Here is an 18,240-nt window from a genome sequence, read left to right on the forward strand (position 1 = left end):
GTAGAAAGTAGGATAGGGAATAAAGAAGTAGAAAAAATAAACAATGAAAAATTAAAATGTAGCTCTTACCTGAAAAAAGATTTTTTCATGTTGCTAATAGTTCTCAGGAGAAGACAGGGGTTATCAGGCCTCTTGGAGTGCTGTCCAGAAGATGGTCCTAAATTGGGACGCTAGCAGAAATCTAGAGCAGGTCATAGCCCAGGACCTCTGCAGCCAGGAAAATGGCTATGAAGCCAGAAAATAAATAACCAAAGTTTTTACTTCCCTCTAGCTTTGTCTAGGAAAGTCAAAGCAAAACCAAAAAACACTGTCCCTGAAATCAACATAGATGATTGCAGATTAACTCTATTATCTGATGTTCATAATAGTAATAGGCTAGTTGGTCTGGACCTTTAGTTGCTCTTCCTTTGAAGCAGAAATACCAGAAGACCCAGAAGAATGTATGACTGGGGGAAATAAAGACAACTTGGTGAAGAACTCCTTGGAAGTCTCAAGTTCCTTGATGTTCCAGGCCTGTTCTATAATTATGCAATTGAGTCTGCACAGCAACTTGTGAGACAAGTGCTATTAGTATTTCCATTTCATGGATGAGGGATTGAAACCCAATTAGTCCGAGTAAATTTCATATTTTTTTAAAATTTTTTTTTAACGTTTTATTTATTTTTGAGACAGAGAGAGACAGAGCATGAACGGGGGAGGGACAGAGAGAGAGGGAGACACAGAATCGGAAGCAGACTCCAGGCTCTGAGCCATCAGCCCAGAGCCCAATGAGGGGCTCGAACTCACGGATGGCGAGATCGTGACCTGAGCTGAAGTTGGACGCCCAACCGACTGAGCCACCCAGGCGCCCCTTAATTTTTTTATTGTGTTTTTTTTTTTTTTTTTTTAAGAGAGAGAGAAAATGTGATGTGGGTAGGGGCAGAGAGAGACAGAGACACAGAATCTGAAGCAGGCTCCAGGCTCCAAGCTGTCGGCACAGAGCCTGACGCGGGGCTTGATCTCATGAACCACAAGATCATGACCTGAGCTGAAGTTGGACACTTAACCGACTGACCCACCCAGGCACTCCATTCCAAGTAAATTTCTTAGTATGAAATAACTAGAAAGTAGCAATGCTAGAGTTTGTGCCCACATTTCTCAGAATTAAAGTCCATGTGACTTCCTTTAATCTACAATATAAAAGGGAAAGATCTCCCAGATAGAAAGATTTGTTGGATAGATGGATGGTTTGATGGATGGATAAGTGGATAGAGTCATTTAATAGATATTTGTAGAATGAATGAGTAAATTATATATAGATATAGATTATAGATATAGATAGCTATATAGATACATCATACACACATCATAACTCTTATATTTTTATCTTTGTAGGTCTGATTTTGTGACTCTCTTCCTTTGTCTTCTGTGTTTGTTTGGCATGTTTACCGTTAATTTTCTCTGAACTTTCCTCAAACCTTGAGTGAATTTTCTCCTGTCCCAGGAGCCAGGCTTTAAGGGTAAAACTCACCCAGAGATCTGCTGATTAGGTTTCTGTTGGGAAAAGGCCATCTGTCCTTGGGGGGAGGAAGCTACCACCCTGCACTGACAGCAGCCTTTGCTTAGAGGAAGATTTTAAAGTGACTGGACCAATTGAAACCCTCAGGATAATCCTATGCTCATGTTTTATTGCACTGGGAAAATAATATGAGACAATGTGATATTTCCTGTTTGAAAAGTTTTAGCAATATTACGTTTTCAAAAAAAATGAAGATAATATGTCATTATCTTGGCTCCCACACAGCCTGTTTGCTTATTCTAAAATAGCATTTCTTAAAGTCAGTTAAGTTCTTTTAAGGAAAAATAGATAATTAATTCTCCCATGACTGAGTTAAATTATTTTCTTACACATTTTGCTTAAATATATACAAATGTAAAATTACCTTATTCATAAGCTCTTATTCAACTGTGAAACTCAAACACATTTATAAATCAATTTTATCTGAAACAACAAAGCCAACAAAATTCAAATGTTCCACTACTTATTATGTAAAATAAACTATTGCTTTACTGAAACTAAACTATTGCTCACAAGAAATGGGGTAATGGGTGATAACAGTGCATTTTTATTTAGGTTGGACATGTCCACACTAACTGGAGAAAAGTAATGATCCTATTTTTCCTTTCCTTGTCTCTAGAATATTTTGAAAGTCTGTTGTGTAGTGTACCATGATGTTATTTGGCCTACGTCTTCTGTGAATGCATTTTTTATTGTAGAGTGTTCACTCACCCCTGTTCTCTTCTCATTAGCCCACAACAGGTAAACTAATTGTCTATGGTGTCACAATTATTCTAAATGCAATTCCAAACAAAAAGACAAATAATGTGGCATTGCTCAGTTATAATTTGTTCACACAAACCAATAGATACTTTTTATTATTTTTACTGGATTATTTTTCCAAATTAAGAAATTTTATTCATGTTAAGTGTTTGCAGACTCTAGAAAATTCATCAGTAGTTACACAAGAATCTGGAACGCTCATTTAAGAAATACTGTTTTGAAATACATCAAAACTTAAACAAGAACTCAGTAAATAATTAATTTGGGGAGGTTTAAGTTAGTAAATATAATAACGAGCATGGATTATTTCTAAGCTTGTGTAAATAGCATGAACAAAACCTTTCATGTTAACTTTTCATACTTTCAAAAAACTTTGTTAGGCATCCAGTCTGAGTAAACATCAATGAGAGGAGCTTCAAGTACCGCAACAGTGATAAAGAGAAAGTCCTTGACTTGGGAAACTCTACAAAGCAAGGGAGATAAGGCATGTGTACCAGCACAATTCCATGCAAGATGTACTAAGTGCCATAGGAGATACTATACTTGGTGTAAATGCCACCAGGGTAATGCAGGAATGATCCATAAGATACACGGGTTTCATATATGTCCCAGTTTCCTCTGTGTTTGCTCCACCTCTCCATTACACTGAATTTCCTATGAAACACTGAGGTTCTAGAAGAACTGAAAATCATTTTATTGATTTTAACTGTCTGAATTTTATTGAAAATGATTATATGGAAGTGAGGTAAGTTATCTATTACACTATTCAACTTTATCTACAAGATATATAGGTAGGCAGGTAGATGGCTGATAGAGAGGACAGATAGATGGATACATACATACATACATAGATGGGCAGATACGTAGTTATTGCTCAGTTGTGGTCAATTACTTGTTTCATAGTCTCAGAATACATTCAGGAATAGCAGTTTTGTACTTTAGGTAGAGGAGCAGGTCTGAGAGTGAATGTTACTTTAGTTCATACCTTTAGAAGAATTTATGTATTTCCACTGGGCATTCTCACATGACTGTTAGGGAAGTTTATGGTTATTTTCTCATTATTCCTTCTGCTGTTTTTCTGCTTGAGACAAAGAACAGCCTAATAGTCAGGGAATCTGGGTTCTAATTTCAGTTTGCCTCCACTGACTGTGTGAACTTGAGCAAATCTCATAACCATGCCTAGCCTATATTTCCTCATCTACAAAATGAGAGAATATAGATCCAATCTACTCTTCAAGCCCTTTTAGCTCTACAGCTGTGGTGCTGTGAATTAAATTGCATAGGATAAAACCACCTTACAAGAATGAGCTGTATCTTATTAGTTTGAAATCATAATTATTCTTTACATTTTTTGCAATATTAAGAGAAGATCCTTCTTAGTTTAAGCTAAATTGAGAGTATAAAATGTGTCGTGTAAAAAAAATCTTTTATGAAGAATACTGAGTACATAAATATATGAGACAAATTTGCTGGAGCCTTGTTTAGAAATTAAAACTTTTTCAGAAATAATTTTAAGTAGTCTGTCAGTACTTGCTCTTTGAATACTTAAAGTTTGAATGAGGTCTCCAGCTTCCTAAAATTATATTTCAAGAATAAAAGAAATATTACATCACATTTAGTTTAGTTATAGTACCTGAAGCATTTTACAAGATCCCAATTATTTGAAAGTTGGTTTTCTAAGTATGATATTTATAGTGAGAATGTCTAATTCTCTGGCCTGTTAGTCGTCTATTTCCTCATCTGAAACATAGAAGTAACAATAGTAAATCATTCATTGAAATAATGAGGGCAAACACTTTAGCAGAGTGCTTGGCACATAGCACCGTATTTTTAAAAAGCTGCTTCTATTCCTGTGACTGCTACCCGGTCTAGATAAGAGTGTTTCTACAGTACATCAAGACTGTATGTAGGCTATAGTGTCAAGTGGCTATTTAAAAATCAGGAAGTTAGATATATGATGGCAAATATACTTAATAAGGTGATCTAGCTTTTAAAATTCAGATAAATCCTATGCAAGTGGATTGCTCACCCCAAAAGCTGGGTTTCAAGCACTATACTCTGTCATCCTGGGTGGGGTAAGGAAGGCTTTCCAGAGAAGGCTAAATCTAAATGAACCAGGAAAAAATAGGATTCCCACTGCCCTCTATCAACCTGCTTGTAAATGTGCAAATTCTGATCATAGAAAAGTCAAAGTAAGGATTTATTCTGAAAGCTAACATAAGAGAACAAATCCCACTGCCCCACCCTCCTTGTGTAGTACAACTTGTTTCTGTAAGGGCGGTACATGGGATTATTTGCTACTTCTTTCATTTTTAGTTGATGATATACAGAACATTGTTTCTTGAATATTTATCTGACTTGGTTATATAAAATTAGCACTGGGATATGCTCCAGGAGGCCCCACTTCAGCCCAAAAACTAGTTATCTGGCGTCTCACAAACCGATTATTTTAATGACGAACCCCCCCTTAACCCCATCTTGTTGAATGAAACTATTGTCCTGACGAGGTGAGTATATATCATATGGCCTTAAAAATCTTTAAAACTTCTGCTGTCTCAAAAGGTAGTAGCTCTTTAGAAAGAGACCATCTGATATATCATTTCCATGTGTTTCATTCAAATTTTATCCTCCCAGGATTTTCTTAATCAGTATTGTTTACACTGATCCTGAATAATGCTGTTTGATCACAAATTCACATTTTGAGGCCCATTTTTAGGTTTTAAATCATGGTATTTCGGCAAATCAGCATAGAAACTATTGTAAAGAAAGTTTTCTGGAAAACCACAAAACATACTAAGTCCAAGATGAATCTTCTCTTCTCTGAATTTGTGTTACTTGGTACAAAAACTTTGTTTCTGTTTGCATGAACAGCTTTTAAAAACAAATTGCCATCCAAATTAATTATTTTTTTTATTCTGTGTTCATTTTGCATAGCTCCCAGAATGCCAAACCCTTTTTTCTCTTTATTCTTTTTTCTTTTTCTGATTACAATATATGTATTTGTGTTTTATCTACAATTTAATAAATTCTATCGTACTTATTTGGGGGGGGGATAGAAAATAAAATCTTAATCAGCCATATTGTTTCCTTACGCTTCCTCTTTGCTGCCTGTTTTGGACGTCTCATTACTTTCTTTTCTTTTGTTACTGTGTATTACAGAGGAGGTGTCTGCAAGGATCGTTCAAGTAGTCACGGCTGAGGCTGTAGCAGTCCTGAAAGGTGAACAAGAGAAAGAAGCTGAACATAAAGTCCAGCCTGCAGCTCTGCCTTTAGGTAAATGGGAAAGAACCCTCGGTCAGGGGCTATGCCTGCTGTGCCCTGATCACAGGACCAAGTCTTCATGTTCAAAGGAAGGCCCTACTTCATACTTCATCCTTACATACAACGTTCATCAAACACCTCTGTTGGGAGGCGCTGGCACCTGTTTTCACTTTCTTCCCAGGCTCATTTGTGGTATTTGGACAGTCTTTAGGGTAATAAGCTTATAGTTAGACTTTGCCCCTAAATCGTTTTTAAATTTTCATTTCTAGACCACTGGAGATACTTACTATAAAAATAAAGCCAATGCATATTGATGTCACGACACCCACTTGTATAGAAAATGTGTTAAAACTTTAATTAGAAATGATTATTTCCCTTTATGGATTTTGGTGAATGATTATCTAGTCTTATTTCAGTCTCCCTGAACCAGCTATAGAAAACCTATAGTCAGGGCTTTGTTAGAATCATGAGTGACTTTGTATCCCAGTATGGTCTTCACTTGGTTCATCTAAGGGCACTAGATAGCATTGCTGTCTCCCTTGGTCACAAGTCAGATGCTCTCCAGAGCCAAACAAGTAATGTAATGGTGTTTGCCAAAGAAAACACTCTCAGCCAAAGGCTTGCTGACTCTTCTCTAAATAGATGGCAGATAGATAGATAGATAGATAGATACATGGTAGATAGGTAGATAGATAGATAGATAGATAGATAGATAGATAGATAGAAGAGAGATAGGTAAATGATAGATACATGGTAGATAGGTAGATAGATAGATAGATGTAGGTGTATATACATGCAAAGACACAAAAAAGAAAACTCTTAGGTTCAACATATGTCTATTTCACAGGTACATATAACTAATCCACAGAAAAGTATAATTTTAAAGCCTAAAAAAATAGTACATATCCAACGCATGTCTCATGTACCCTTAATATTTGATTTTCTGGTCAGTACCCCTTTAAGCAATTTGAGCAACTCAAAAAATTAAGCAATTAAAATTCTGCTCTCCCAGAATAATCAATACTCATTATTTGTAGTAGAATGTTCTTTGATTATAAAGGTTTATTTTTCTCTTAAAACAGGAGGGAAAGTATATTATTCAAAGCATTGACCTTCTGCTTGTGGTTCACTTCTATTCCTTAAATAGAAGACCCCCACCCATTTTTTTAAAATTTGAAACTTGAGGGGAGCCTGGGTGGCTGAGTCGGTTAAGTGTCCAACTTCAGCTCAGGTCATGATCTCACGGTTCATGACTCCGAGCCCTGCGTCGGACTCTGTGCTGACAGCTTGGAGCCTGGAGCCTGCTTCAGATTCTGTGTCTTCCTGTCTCTCCGCCCCTCCCCTACTTGCGCTCTGTCTCAAACAAACATTTAAAAATTAATTAATTAATTAAAATAAAAATCGAAACCTGAAAATGTGTTATATAGAAACCTATGGGTCAAGGGGTTAAGAAGTCGCCTGTGACCCCAAAGCTCCAACTAGTAACTGATTTAGGAGAAGGGAAAACAGATGCTCTTTAAAATAGGTTTTCCTCTGGCCTTGATGATAAACATTTCCTTTCGCAATTTCTCACCTTCATAGGAGTAGTCATAAAGAAGGCAAGAGTCTTGAAAAGAAGTAGAGTTAACTGTGGTGTTACCATCTTTTAGAACCTTTCTCTTTGGCTCTCTATGTATAATGCCCAGGCCAGAAGATTACTCAGCTCCCACTAGTGCATGGTTTCCGTCTGAAGGTTGCCTCAGGCTCTGATAGCTTCATTTTTTCTTTTCTGAGAATACATAACAGAAGATGCATTTTGACATTAGACTCAGTGGACAAAATGTTGTTTAAAAAAAATACATCACCTATAATACTGTGAATGACGAAGGTTACATATGTTTCCAGATCAAAAATTTAAACAATATAAAGTTCTAATTTTTTTTTCAGTCAGCCAAGCTAAATCCAAACTACAGTGCTTGCCTGTGCATTTGAATACAGTACATTAGGGCCAGAATAAAATATTATATTAATCAAACAAGCAGACACAAATTAATGGGATTAATGATAGAACTTTAGCAGGCATCAGTAATCCATTCTTTAGAGGGAAGACAAAATGAATTTTTTAAAATATTAAATGCTTTTCTTTCTTTTTAGGTTCTTTAAAATATGTGAATCAGGTAATGGGACAAAAAAATAAGTCAAGCGCAACTTACTGTTGAATCTTTTCCTAAATTTCGTGGAGTGGCCTTTTTAGAGATGGCAGAGCTGTTACCCATCTACTGACCTAGCAGGATTAATTGCTGTATCTCGTTTTTCCACTGTTTGCTCTTTAGCAGCTGAAGAGACACCTAATCTGCCTCCTTCTCCACCTCCGTCACCAGCCTCAGAACAGACTGTCACAGTGGAGGAAGGTAAGGCCTATTGGACTTTTTGAGGTTTGTCTTCTGGTAAAGTGTAAATGGACATCAATCCATAAGCAGTGGACTTCAGTATAGGTTAGTACATGACCCAGCTGAGAGCTGTCTGTTTCAAACAGTCAAGAAGAAACAAAGACTCTACATAAATGTATAATCATTTATCTATACAAAATCAGAAGTAGAGGAATATGGTAAATAAAAAAAGGAAAAATCACCTTGATGCAGGAGAAGGTAACTCTGTTTAAATTGCTCAAATAGGTACAGAGAACCAGTTCACTTAATTAACGTAAATGTTTTGACAGAGAAGATACAATCCTATCTTATAAGTGACTGAACAAAAATAAATTTATTGGTGAAATTATAAGGAAGTGTTGTCTGAAATTGTCTCTGTTTTGCTCACTATTGTGCTGCCAAGGCCTTCCCTAGGGCCTGGCCCATAGCAAACTCTCAATAAATATTAATGAATAAATGAAGAAGTCAATGAATTTGATATTGAGAGCAGTGAACTGGAAGCTGAGATCATGGTTTCTTTCCTGCTGAGACCTGTTATTGTCTATGAATATATTTATGCTTTTATTCAACATAAAATGCTATGTCAGCTTTTCAGTTCCAATAAAACAGAGGGATGCCTTTGAAGAATATTCATTCAGAATCTGAGCTGAGAGGCACTACTGAAAAGCAAACTATTACTGGTTTTCTGACTTAGATCAGTTAACTTTTGTGTATTGTTTGAGTTACAGGCAAAGACAGAGAAGAGCGATAGCTAAAGTTTTGTTTCAATATAATTTAGTTTTCATATAGCAAAATCAGAATTTTAAAGCTATTTCATTTTATTCACTTACTGTTTTATTTATTTTCCTTTTGTTGTCCCTTTTAGCAATTATTTTACTGGGTTAAAAATTGAACAATGTCACAAAAGAGTCATTTTTTTTTTATAATTTATAGTTAGGTTCATTTAAAATATTCTTTGAGTTCCTCAATACAGATTTTCCGAGTTACAGTACTGTAAACTATCAATAAACATAATTTATTTATCATCACAGATTTATAAACCTAAACTTCTTTTAATGAGGTTTTTCTTTCTTAAATTGAGGCATTTTTCTAATTTACTGCCTGAAATAGCATTAACTGAGCTAAATTATTCTAAAGAATAAAAGAAAATTTGTGGACTATAATTAGTGGATATAATCAGGATTATTAGTCAATTTCCTGAAAATGTGATTTGATCTCTTCCTTTATAGATTTGAAAGATTTTTTTGTCCTTATTTTCATCCATTCATTGACACATATTTGCGGAGCACCTACAGTGTTCCCAGCACTCTTTAAATTCTAAGTATACACTAGTGGGCAAAACAGACATGACCCCTGCTTGTAAGGAGCACAGAGTCTGGTGGAGAACAGCAATCCAATAAATAAGCTTACAAATAATTTCAAGTTGGATTAGCACTAGGAAGGAAAAGAATAGAGCTTTAAGATAGAACAAGGGAAATCTTGTTTTATTGGATGGTGAGAAGACAGTTAAGGAGCTGAGCTCAAAAGCATGAGGAAGAGTTGGTCAAGCAAAGATGCAGGGAAAAGGGCATTTGGGGTGGAGAGACCAGGACATGCAGCGGAACTCAGGTGGACAGGAACATGAAGTGTTCTAGCAACTAAAGACTTCGCATGGCTACTGGGTAGTGAGAAAGGGGTTGAGTAGTGAAGGAGTTTAAGAGTCAGCGGTAGCCAACTTGATTCATGAGCCTGGATTTCACTGGGGATGCGCTGGAGAACTTTCCATGACAGCTGTACTTCCCTCAGGCCATTGAAAATGTTTCTGAGCCTCTACTTAAAGCCTTTCAAGTATCAGAGAATCTTCTTAACTCAAGATGGTCACTTGGGTATGATGTTCACTCCAAAATCGGCTGGAAAGCTAGTAATTTACTCTTCTTATTCTTATATGGGAGTTGGAGCGGAAAGGGTAGTAGGATCCGTCTATCTGCCTGGGAATTCACCCAATCTGCTTTCTGATTGGTGTGCATATAATGAAAATATAAATAAGCCATAGAATCGTTTTCATATTTTGATACACTTTCCAGAGTAACTATTTCCTTATATTTCGAGATTGCTTTCCCCAAGTTGTTTTGAATATATTTGGGGAAATTTTCAACTTACGTCCTATTGAAGATGATCCAAGATATTTTATCTTTAACATTTTTCAAACCAAACTTGTATTTTTATTGAATTATTACTTTTTATTTTTTTTGAAAGAAAGCATTAAACTATATGAATGTCTAATGATTTGCTTTTCAAAGGATAACCATTTTTTACTTATATGAAAAATATATATGTCCTTTATAAACTCTACCTCATTAATTTAAAAGATCAAGTAATATTCTTATATATGTGAAAGATATGGGTCTAGGTAATTCTACTAGCCCTGTCTGATTTTAGGCCACCCTGAAAGCATGTATAATTTTTTTTTAGGTTTTGTTTATCAGAAAATAAATAGTGAAAAGTTACAAGACAGGATTCAACTCTTCAGTTTTTCAAACCAATTGGTTTGCAAAGACCTGGGAAAAATTCTATTAATGTATAGCTCATAGAAGGTTGGGTGGAAAAGGAGTATGTGGGTTTTTCATCTGCAAGATTTTTTTTTTTACCTACCTCAACACACCCTCAAGGAAACTTTAATCTAAAGGCATGTGACTGCCAATTCATTTATACAAATGTAAGAGAGCTCTTAGATTAAATTGAGTAATTCAATGTTTTTGAGGATGTGATTATTTTTATGTTATCAAAAATTTTTAAATCTGTTCTTTCCCAAAGGGGAAGCATGAACGCTTCCACCAAAAATAATTTAAGATGTTAATTACTGTAAGTTATGAATATTCATTTATTATAATTGATGTAATAATAATTCTCAGAATGTGTGCTTATTTGGGGAAACAAAGGGATTTTGATGGCAAAAATAAATCAGTAGCACACTTAAAAGGAAACTCAGGTACAGTGAATCAATTAATACTGCACTAGTTGTCATGTTTTCAGATTAATCTCCTTTTTCTTTTTGGCCTAACCATAATAGTTGTCATTTGGACTGAACTGTTAGAATTTGGAAGCCTGTGCAAGAACAATGGAATCATCTGAAAATAGAACCAGGAAACTTTCTGCCCTCTTAGGTTTGCTCCAGAATCCTAGGGTGGTGTTTTCCTGTGTCAGTGATGTTGTAAGGTTATCGTTGCTAATCTGAAAGTATTTTTCCTTCCAACTCACTCTGGGCAGCAAAAGCTTGCAGAATGGAAAGGGCTTAGAGATAGTGGAGAACAATGTAAGTAGAGCCAATTGCCCCCAGGTGGTGGGACAGAAGCTGCGATGCCAGGACAGGCAAAATCACGAAGTCACTGATACCCCAAGAGACTCCGTGTCTATTACAAAGTGACTACTCATTTGTACCAAAGGGTACAGACAGACCAAGGCTGGGTTTTATGTGGCAAATCTTACTTTAACTCAATACAGAGTTTCCAATGCTTTAAAAAAAAATTGTACAAAAACAAATCAGGGAGATGTACTCCTCCACTGAAATCAGGTAAGCTTCATTTCTGAATATTATCATTATGCAACAGAACTATGTAAAAGTCCAAGATTCATCAGGTAACCATATCCTTTGAAATATCACATTATCAAATGAAATAGAATATTTCATGGTGAAAGCAGAGTCCCTCTCCCAAAACAGGTGTACTTTTAGTAAAAGGAAACATTCAATCCTGACCATAAACGACAAAACTAACTTATGAAATGAATTTACTTTTTATAAATCTCTCAACTCTGGCCTTGGTGTATCAAATGAATGGAAAGCACAGGTACATGACAAGTTGAGTATATCGAAGACAAAGATGCTAACATACATGGAGTCCAGCATCACACTTGGCATTTTCTCAGATATCTCCTCATTTAATCCTCCCAGCAGCCCACAGAGATAGATATATTCACTTCCACTTTTTGCCCCTGGATGTCATGGCTAGTAATTCAGGATTGCAATCCAAATCTCAGTCCCTGCAGTCATAGCCCACTGTGTCCCTAAAGCAATTCTTATCTTGGTTCTTAATGTAGGGCTAAGAAATGGAAGTGATCTTCCAATGAGGGTTTTTTTTGTTTAAGCTCCTGGACCAATTTCCTTTTTTTTTTTTTTTTTTTTTTTTTTTTTTTTGAAACCATACCAAAATAAATAATTCATTTACTTATAATTAGTATGTATCCCACCTCCACTGGGTGTGAACCAAGAACACCTGCCATTCACGATTCCGTAGCAAATAAGATCTATTTCTTCTATCATTATTGTTGGAACCAAGCACACTGGTTGGTCTTAGCTAGCCATGGTCCTCTTAGTATAACTTCCCTAGCACATCTCTGCAACTTGTAGACGGACTTGAGGCTCATAGGTCCTAAACAGAGACTTGGAGCACCTACAGCTAATAGTACCAAGACTGGACTTTGCCAGACATTCATTCTTTTTGGAGTTGCCTGGCCATACAGATACTACAGAGAAACTCCTTTTCACTGCAGTCCTTAAAGTTTTTTGCTGTTTTTGTTGTTTTCTGTTTAGAGTCAAAGTTTTCAGAATAGAAAATACTGTTTCTTTGAAATGTTACAGATCTGAAGCAAGACTCTGTACTGTTTTCACATTTTGGCACTTTCGAAAACAAGCAATGGCAACAAGAAAGAGGAGATCAAAATCTTCAAAAGGCTAATGCATTCAAGGAGTATTGCCTTTAAACTACCAGCTCTCAGCTTTAAATTCTTTCACTTTACATTATAGTTAACCCCTACTCCCCAGAAAATGTTGAAAAGCAGAGAGACAAATATGCCATTTTCACTTATTGTTAGTCCATGCAATCTATTGAGCATATTGGAAGTTTTAGAAGTAACTTGCGTACATGAGGTGTTTAGAGCCTTAAGGAGTCCTGGAGGAAATATGAATGGCTAGGACATGTGACAAGCCCGGGGCTTATGATTCAGCCAGTGTTGTAGGCCAATTATCTCAGCCAATTATCTGCTCAGCTGAGAAATCGTGCCGAGTTGAACTAAGAATATCAAATGTAATTTTAGTCTTCTGCTACCCCCTGATATAATAAGCATCATGGCTGAGAAAGTTCTGAGCACCCAGCCCCAAAAAATATAACATGGAACAATCAGTAAATAATGGGCTCAAAAGATTAAAAGCATTCCCTCTATAAATGTTATTTTAGTATCCTTATGATTTCAGATTTATTTCCAGTTGGCAGGACTTTGTTGCTGAAAATTAGTTATTGCCCTAAAAATACAGTGCATTTTCAAATAAATGCTCTAATCCATCTGCTTAAGTTTTGATAGAAATAAAAATTATACAGAGAGATACACAGACTTTCAGTAAATCTTAATCATTCTTATTGAAAGTTATGAAATTTAAAACTTATTTCTCTCTATAAGTAAACAAATAGTGATTAGCAAGTTCAGTAACCTGGCATGTAGGCCTGAGATGTAGTGTGTATACCACATCAGAAGCCGAATATTGTTTGCTGTCATCATCCTTAAAGCTCATGAAATACACCAGAATCCAAGTGCGAGCAGACTAACCTACACTTGTGTTTTTAAGGACATATATTTAAATAAGGCTGATTTCTAAGCCAAGACACTGGAAAGGATAGAAGTGAGAGCAGTTCTTTTAGCATTTCAATGAGAAATATGCATTGAGGGTTTAAAATATAAAGACAGCCAAGAGCCAGAGGTGCAAATGAAATCACATAGAATAAAGTCTTGGTGAATCTGAATCCAGCTCTGTGGAACTTCTCAGCTAATTATATCACTTTTACGCTTTCAGAAGAAAAAGAAAAGGAAATGATTTATATTATTAGGGACTTTCTTAAAACCATCTACCTTCACAGCCATGCAAATGAGAACCAGTGTTAGAAAGGACACCCCTAGGATTTGGCATCCAAAGAAAGATCTATGGAGCTATGCCACTGTGCTCTCCTTAGCAAGACAGAAAAGAATAATACACTACAGATTTTTCTCAACTGGATTGGAATTAAAAATGGCTTTCTGGTGAAAGTCATTAACAAAAAATTAAATTAACCAAAGTGCTAACTATGTGAGCATCCTAGATAATTAAGGTTGTGCTTCAAACAGGACTGTTTTCCTCTATAATTGTATAGCATCAGGTCCTAACACTTTTCTTCTTTTTTAACTTATAAAAATATTGACAGAAGCATGAAAAGAACCTGCTTGAAAACATTTCTTCCAAATACTGCTTTTGTATTGTAATGCTTTGTTTCTATTCCAGTGTTTTTGTGGTTATTCTGACTTGTTTGAGGGGAACGTATAGGCCATTTCTATTATGTATACAGTAAAGGGTGTTAGCACATTTGATTTATTAAATCAATGGCAAGGTTACCTAAGGCATAGTGTAAATTCAGTGGCTGCTGAAGCATGAAACATTCACTCTCTCCCATCCTCCATCAGCTTGGTCTTGCTAATTCCCCTCCATCCTGCTCTGCTGGTTCTGTAGCCCATTGTGTCCTTGTGCAGGTGTTTGTCTCGTTCGTCTGATCTTGTGTCTGTCTTGTCCAGTTCTCCCTGCAGTTTCTTCCTGTGTGTCTGTTTGTAGATGAAGGGGCTGAGGATCAAGTGGGTCCTCTACACAGGTTCCCCAGCCATGAACCTGCCACCAGCGGGGAGAGGCGTAGGCTCCTAGCCCCCTCCATCTCGGTGTCTGTGCCTGATGATGATCCTTGCAATTCCGATGAGGAGTACTATGAGCATCCTTTGTTCAGCTCACAATGGACTACCTCTAGTGTGCTCCCCAGTGTCCCAGCGCAGAGTGCAGAGGCCCACTTAGGCCAGGAGAAAGGTGAACCAAGCATGGTCCCTTTTTGCTCCTCCTCCCCAGCCTGCAGCTTTGACCACATGCATCATACTAAGTGTACCTTTGTATGTGGGGTGGGAGGGGAAAGAGCCTGTTTTTTCCACATGAAAGTGAAGTCCCTATATAGTTTGTATGTCTAGCGAAATACCTCATGTACAAGAAGCCTTATTTGAGGCATGTGAGTGTTTTCTTTTTCTGTATCATTGCTTCTGAGAAGAAGGCAAAAGAGATGGGGGAGTGAAACGGAGGGAGCAAAAGGAGTTCAATTAAAGTTTGACTCCTTTCTGCTCCCTGTAAATAAATCAGTGGGGGAAGAATATATCCTCTTACTCAAACTGAAGAAGAGGATCCTGTATATAATTTTTCCTCTTTGGATACATAATATTACTAGGACCAGACTTAAATAGAATTAGCCTTCTTTTTAGTGCCATGTTAATACAATAGCTCTTTAGAAGGGAAAGATTGTGAATCTGTTTGGAACAGAATTAATGTTACAAAATGAATGTATTTCTCCAAAACACTTAATCCTCTACAGAAAGTAGAGAGGCTCCCCCAGGTGACTGAATATTGGCTAACATCAGCAGACCTGGGCTAAAGTGAAGGAACTGATCCACAGCCTTTGTCATCATCCCACCCTCATAAAGCTAGAAGACCCTAGTGTATACCTGGCTGTGATGAGGGTAAAGAAGGTGGGCGGTGGGCTGCAATTTATCTCATTCTAATTAGGTAGTTTTGTAAAGGAAAACAAAATTAGAGCTAAAAACATTTTTTGCATAGGTGAAGAGGTTATTCTCAAATAGGGAGAAATGACTTGTTTGCATGAAGAGTTTATTTTCATATGAGACAGCATTTAATGTAAGGGCCGATAGTTCCAAGGCAACAGGGAATAAATTCATAGCTTACCAGCTACATTCATGATAATAAATTTCTTCAAGGGTGCTTTGGAAAACAAAGAGCCCCAATGGCTCAGACACTCTGACAGAGAAATCTAACCCATACTAAGTTCTTCCAATAGCGTGAACTTACCACAGTTAAGAGAAATATGTGAAATTTTGAGTAAAGAACAAGTGCAGTGGAAATAAACATGATTTATAGGAAATAAGAAAAGGGAAAGCTAAAAGGTTAGGTAGATTTGGAAAACATGTCGATTAAATTGATTAGACTTTATAACAACAAGGTGACTTTAAAAGTCTCATCATCTGTAATCAAAATCTCTAATTCTATGCATTGTAAAAATGGCCTTAATAATAATTTGGAGTCTGAAATTTTAAAATGTTACTTACATAATTAAATGATAAAAATGAAAGTGGCTGGGTGCTAAATGGGAGGAAATAGATGAAGTATTTCTCTCCCCTGCCCCACCCAAGAATTTTAATATTTCTCAAAAAAAAAAAAGAAAAGAAAAGAAAAGAAAATTCCTTTCCTTTCCATCTGTAGTCTTTCTCACCGGGCCATTTAAATAACGTATAATTGTTTCATGAGAATTTCATAAGAATCTTTCATATGGAGGACTATAAAACAGCTTATATATCTCCCTCTAATTTCTTAAGGAATAAAATGGGATTTATTTTATTGGTATTTGAAGTGCAAATGAGAAGCAAATAAACACGACAACTCATGGCCTTCATAAGTGTGCTTTCTACATTTTAATTGTTAACATTTTTCCATGTGGTATACATCTTTTGGGAGGATATTTTGGCAGTCTAGTTGCCATTCAGTTATCTTGGTGGTTTTGTTTTGAATTGCAGAAATAAGACTTTATAGGTAATATGCACATTTTCTTATTCAGGATCAAAGAGAAGTATACATGAACTACATTATTGGTATTTTAAGGGTTTCAGCAATAGGGTAACCGTTGTGTCCCAGAGGTAGACTTTTCTAAGTGGGAAGATTACATTTTACCTGGACCTTGTTTTTCACAATATTTTGCTTACCCCTTGAAATGTTTTACATTCTCTGATACCACATGATGCAAGGAAGGTAAAATAAATTGAATCAGGAAGTCATTTGCCTTAAAAATATTAAACAAATTATATTAAAGTACAGTCTGAAGCTTTAAATAGTAAATACTTCTGCTTTTAAATACTAAATAAAATAGTTTTGATGGATTCCATGATAAAGCTGTTAAGGTAGTTGGTGGCTATCATTTTGAGACCAGGTGTTTTTTTAATTCCCAAAGATTCTTTACTGAAGTTTGCATGGTTTAAGTAAAGTAATAAGAAATTCATATGTAGGGGCTTACTGCATTGGAGAAAACAGCAGGTGTCTAACAAATGTAAAGGTATTTTTCAGTACATCTATGCATCTATCTTTTCATGATCATCCATCGTCCAGCAGCATCATCTCTTATTTCCAGCGAGCTTTCTATACGTGTGCCACTTCCTGCTGTTTCCACCAAGGGTAATAGAGCAATAAAACCCTTTCAGCTCTCAAGTTTTTAAAAAAACAGTCTTTTATCAAGAGTGTAAAAGGCATCATTACTAGCAGATTATATATGATAATTTCCCAAGCAATACATAATGCACGTTGCATTAGAATATTAATTTGCTCATCCAAATGGGAAAAGAGGTTCTGGTGAGGTCAACATAATGGAGCTGAAAGTGTTCCTTGAATGATATTTCTGCCATTTTGTGTATTGTTCTGTGGTCATGATGTCAACATCTTTTTCATCCCTAAGAAGAAGAAACGCTAGAGGGAACAATGGCTGAGGAAGAGAAACCTGCCACTCTTCCTGGGAAAGAGTGCGGGGCTGCCAAGGCCTCAGACCAACCCAAGGGCCTCAGTGAGGGCCAAGTGGAGTCTAGTGCGGAGGCCCAAATAGTTCCTGAAGAGAGTGCCCCAGCAGGGGCCCCACAGGAGAAAAGTGTAAAAGAGGTCTCGGAGGTGTCTCCAGAAGTAAAAATCCCTTCCTCTGCTGGGGAAGGTGTGTCTTTCCTAGGATTTGCATGTGTTTTGTTGCAAATGATCTCTCCGGCAGCTTACCAACCTGATGCCTTTCCAATGCTATTCCATTGCTTGGTCTTCTCATGGTCCCAAGACCACTGTTTTAGGTTTAACGGGCAGAGTGTGGCTTGCACAGGTGCTGTGTGGCAGCTAGGTTTTCCACCGCTGCAGCTGATTCTTGGTTTTACTTTGCCATGATACGATACGCTTTGCGGCCAGGCTGACGATGCTGTGTGAGCTTTTTGTCCGCCCCCTCATCTCAAGTGTTTGCCAGTCACATTGCTAATACATGTATATTTTTATTTTTATTTTTGAGACAGCGATTCATATGCTTTTCTTTCAAATCGTAGAGTTGGATTTTGGCACATAGAGGCTTAAATGGTAGAATTGTTTTTGTTTGCAACCGCAGTGTGCTATATTTTTTATGCTTCGATGAATACTGG

At 36.6% G+C, this 18,240-nt stretch overlaps 1 protein-coding gene and 1 long non-coding RNA gene across 18 annotated transcripts in view; one reads left to right on the top strand and one right to left on the bottom strand.

Annotated features, from left to right (window-relative positions):
* The window catches only part of MAP2 (microtubule associated protein 2), a 280,480-nt gene that overhangs the window by 222,781 nt on the left and 39,459 nt on the right, over nucleotides 1-18,240 (top strand). For 14 of the 16 annotated variants that reach the window (XR_006205678.1, XM_042949985.1, XM_042949984.1 and 11 more), the window contains exons 6-7: nucleotides 5,480-5,593; nucleotides 7,894-7,971. Coding sequence is in view for 13 of the 16 variants with exons in the window: in XM_042949985.1 (XP_042805919.1) it covers nucleotides 5,480-5,593; nucleotides 7,894-7,971 (192 nt within the window). In the remaining 3 variants the exon portion in view is untranslated. Of the gene's footprint in view, nucleotides 1-5,479; nucleotides 5,594-7,893; nucleotides 7,972-11,117; nucleotides 11,282-11,361; nucleotides 11,540-18,240 lie in introns of those variants that run through there. The other 2 variants (XM_042949994.1, XM_042949995.1) reach the window with 2 other exon arrangements.
* On the bottom strand, nucleotides 76-14,762 carry LOC122226571. 2 transcript variants are annotated; one of them, XR_006205680.1, is made up of 3 exons: nucleotides 14,384-14,762; nucleotides 7,155-7,349; nucleotides 76-225 (listed from the first exon to the last, which is right to left on the bottom strand). It is a non-coding gene; the product is annotated as an uncharacterized LOC122226571 (long non-coding RNA). The 2 variants fall into 2 exon arrangements; XR_006205679.1 differs by lacking the exon at nucleotides 76-225 and adding an exon at nucleotides 5,378-5,532.

Source organism: Panthera leo, chromosome C1 (assembly GCF_018350215.1).
Source record: "Panthera leo isolate Ple1 chromosome C1, P.leo_Ple1_pat1.1, whole genome shotgun sequence".
Lineage (NCBI taxonomy): Eukaryota > Metazoa > Chordata > Mammalia > Carnivora > Felidae > Panthera > Panthera leo.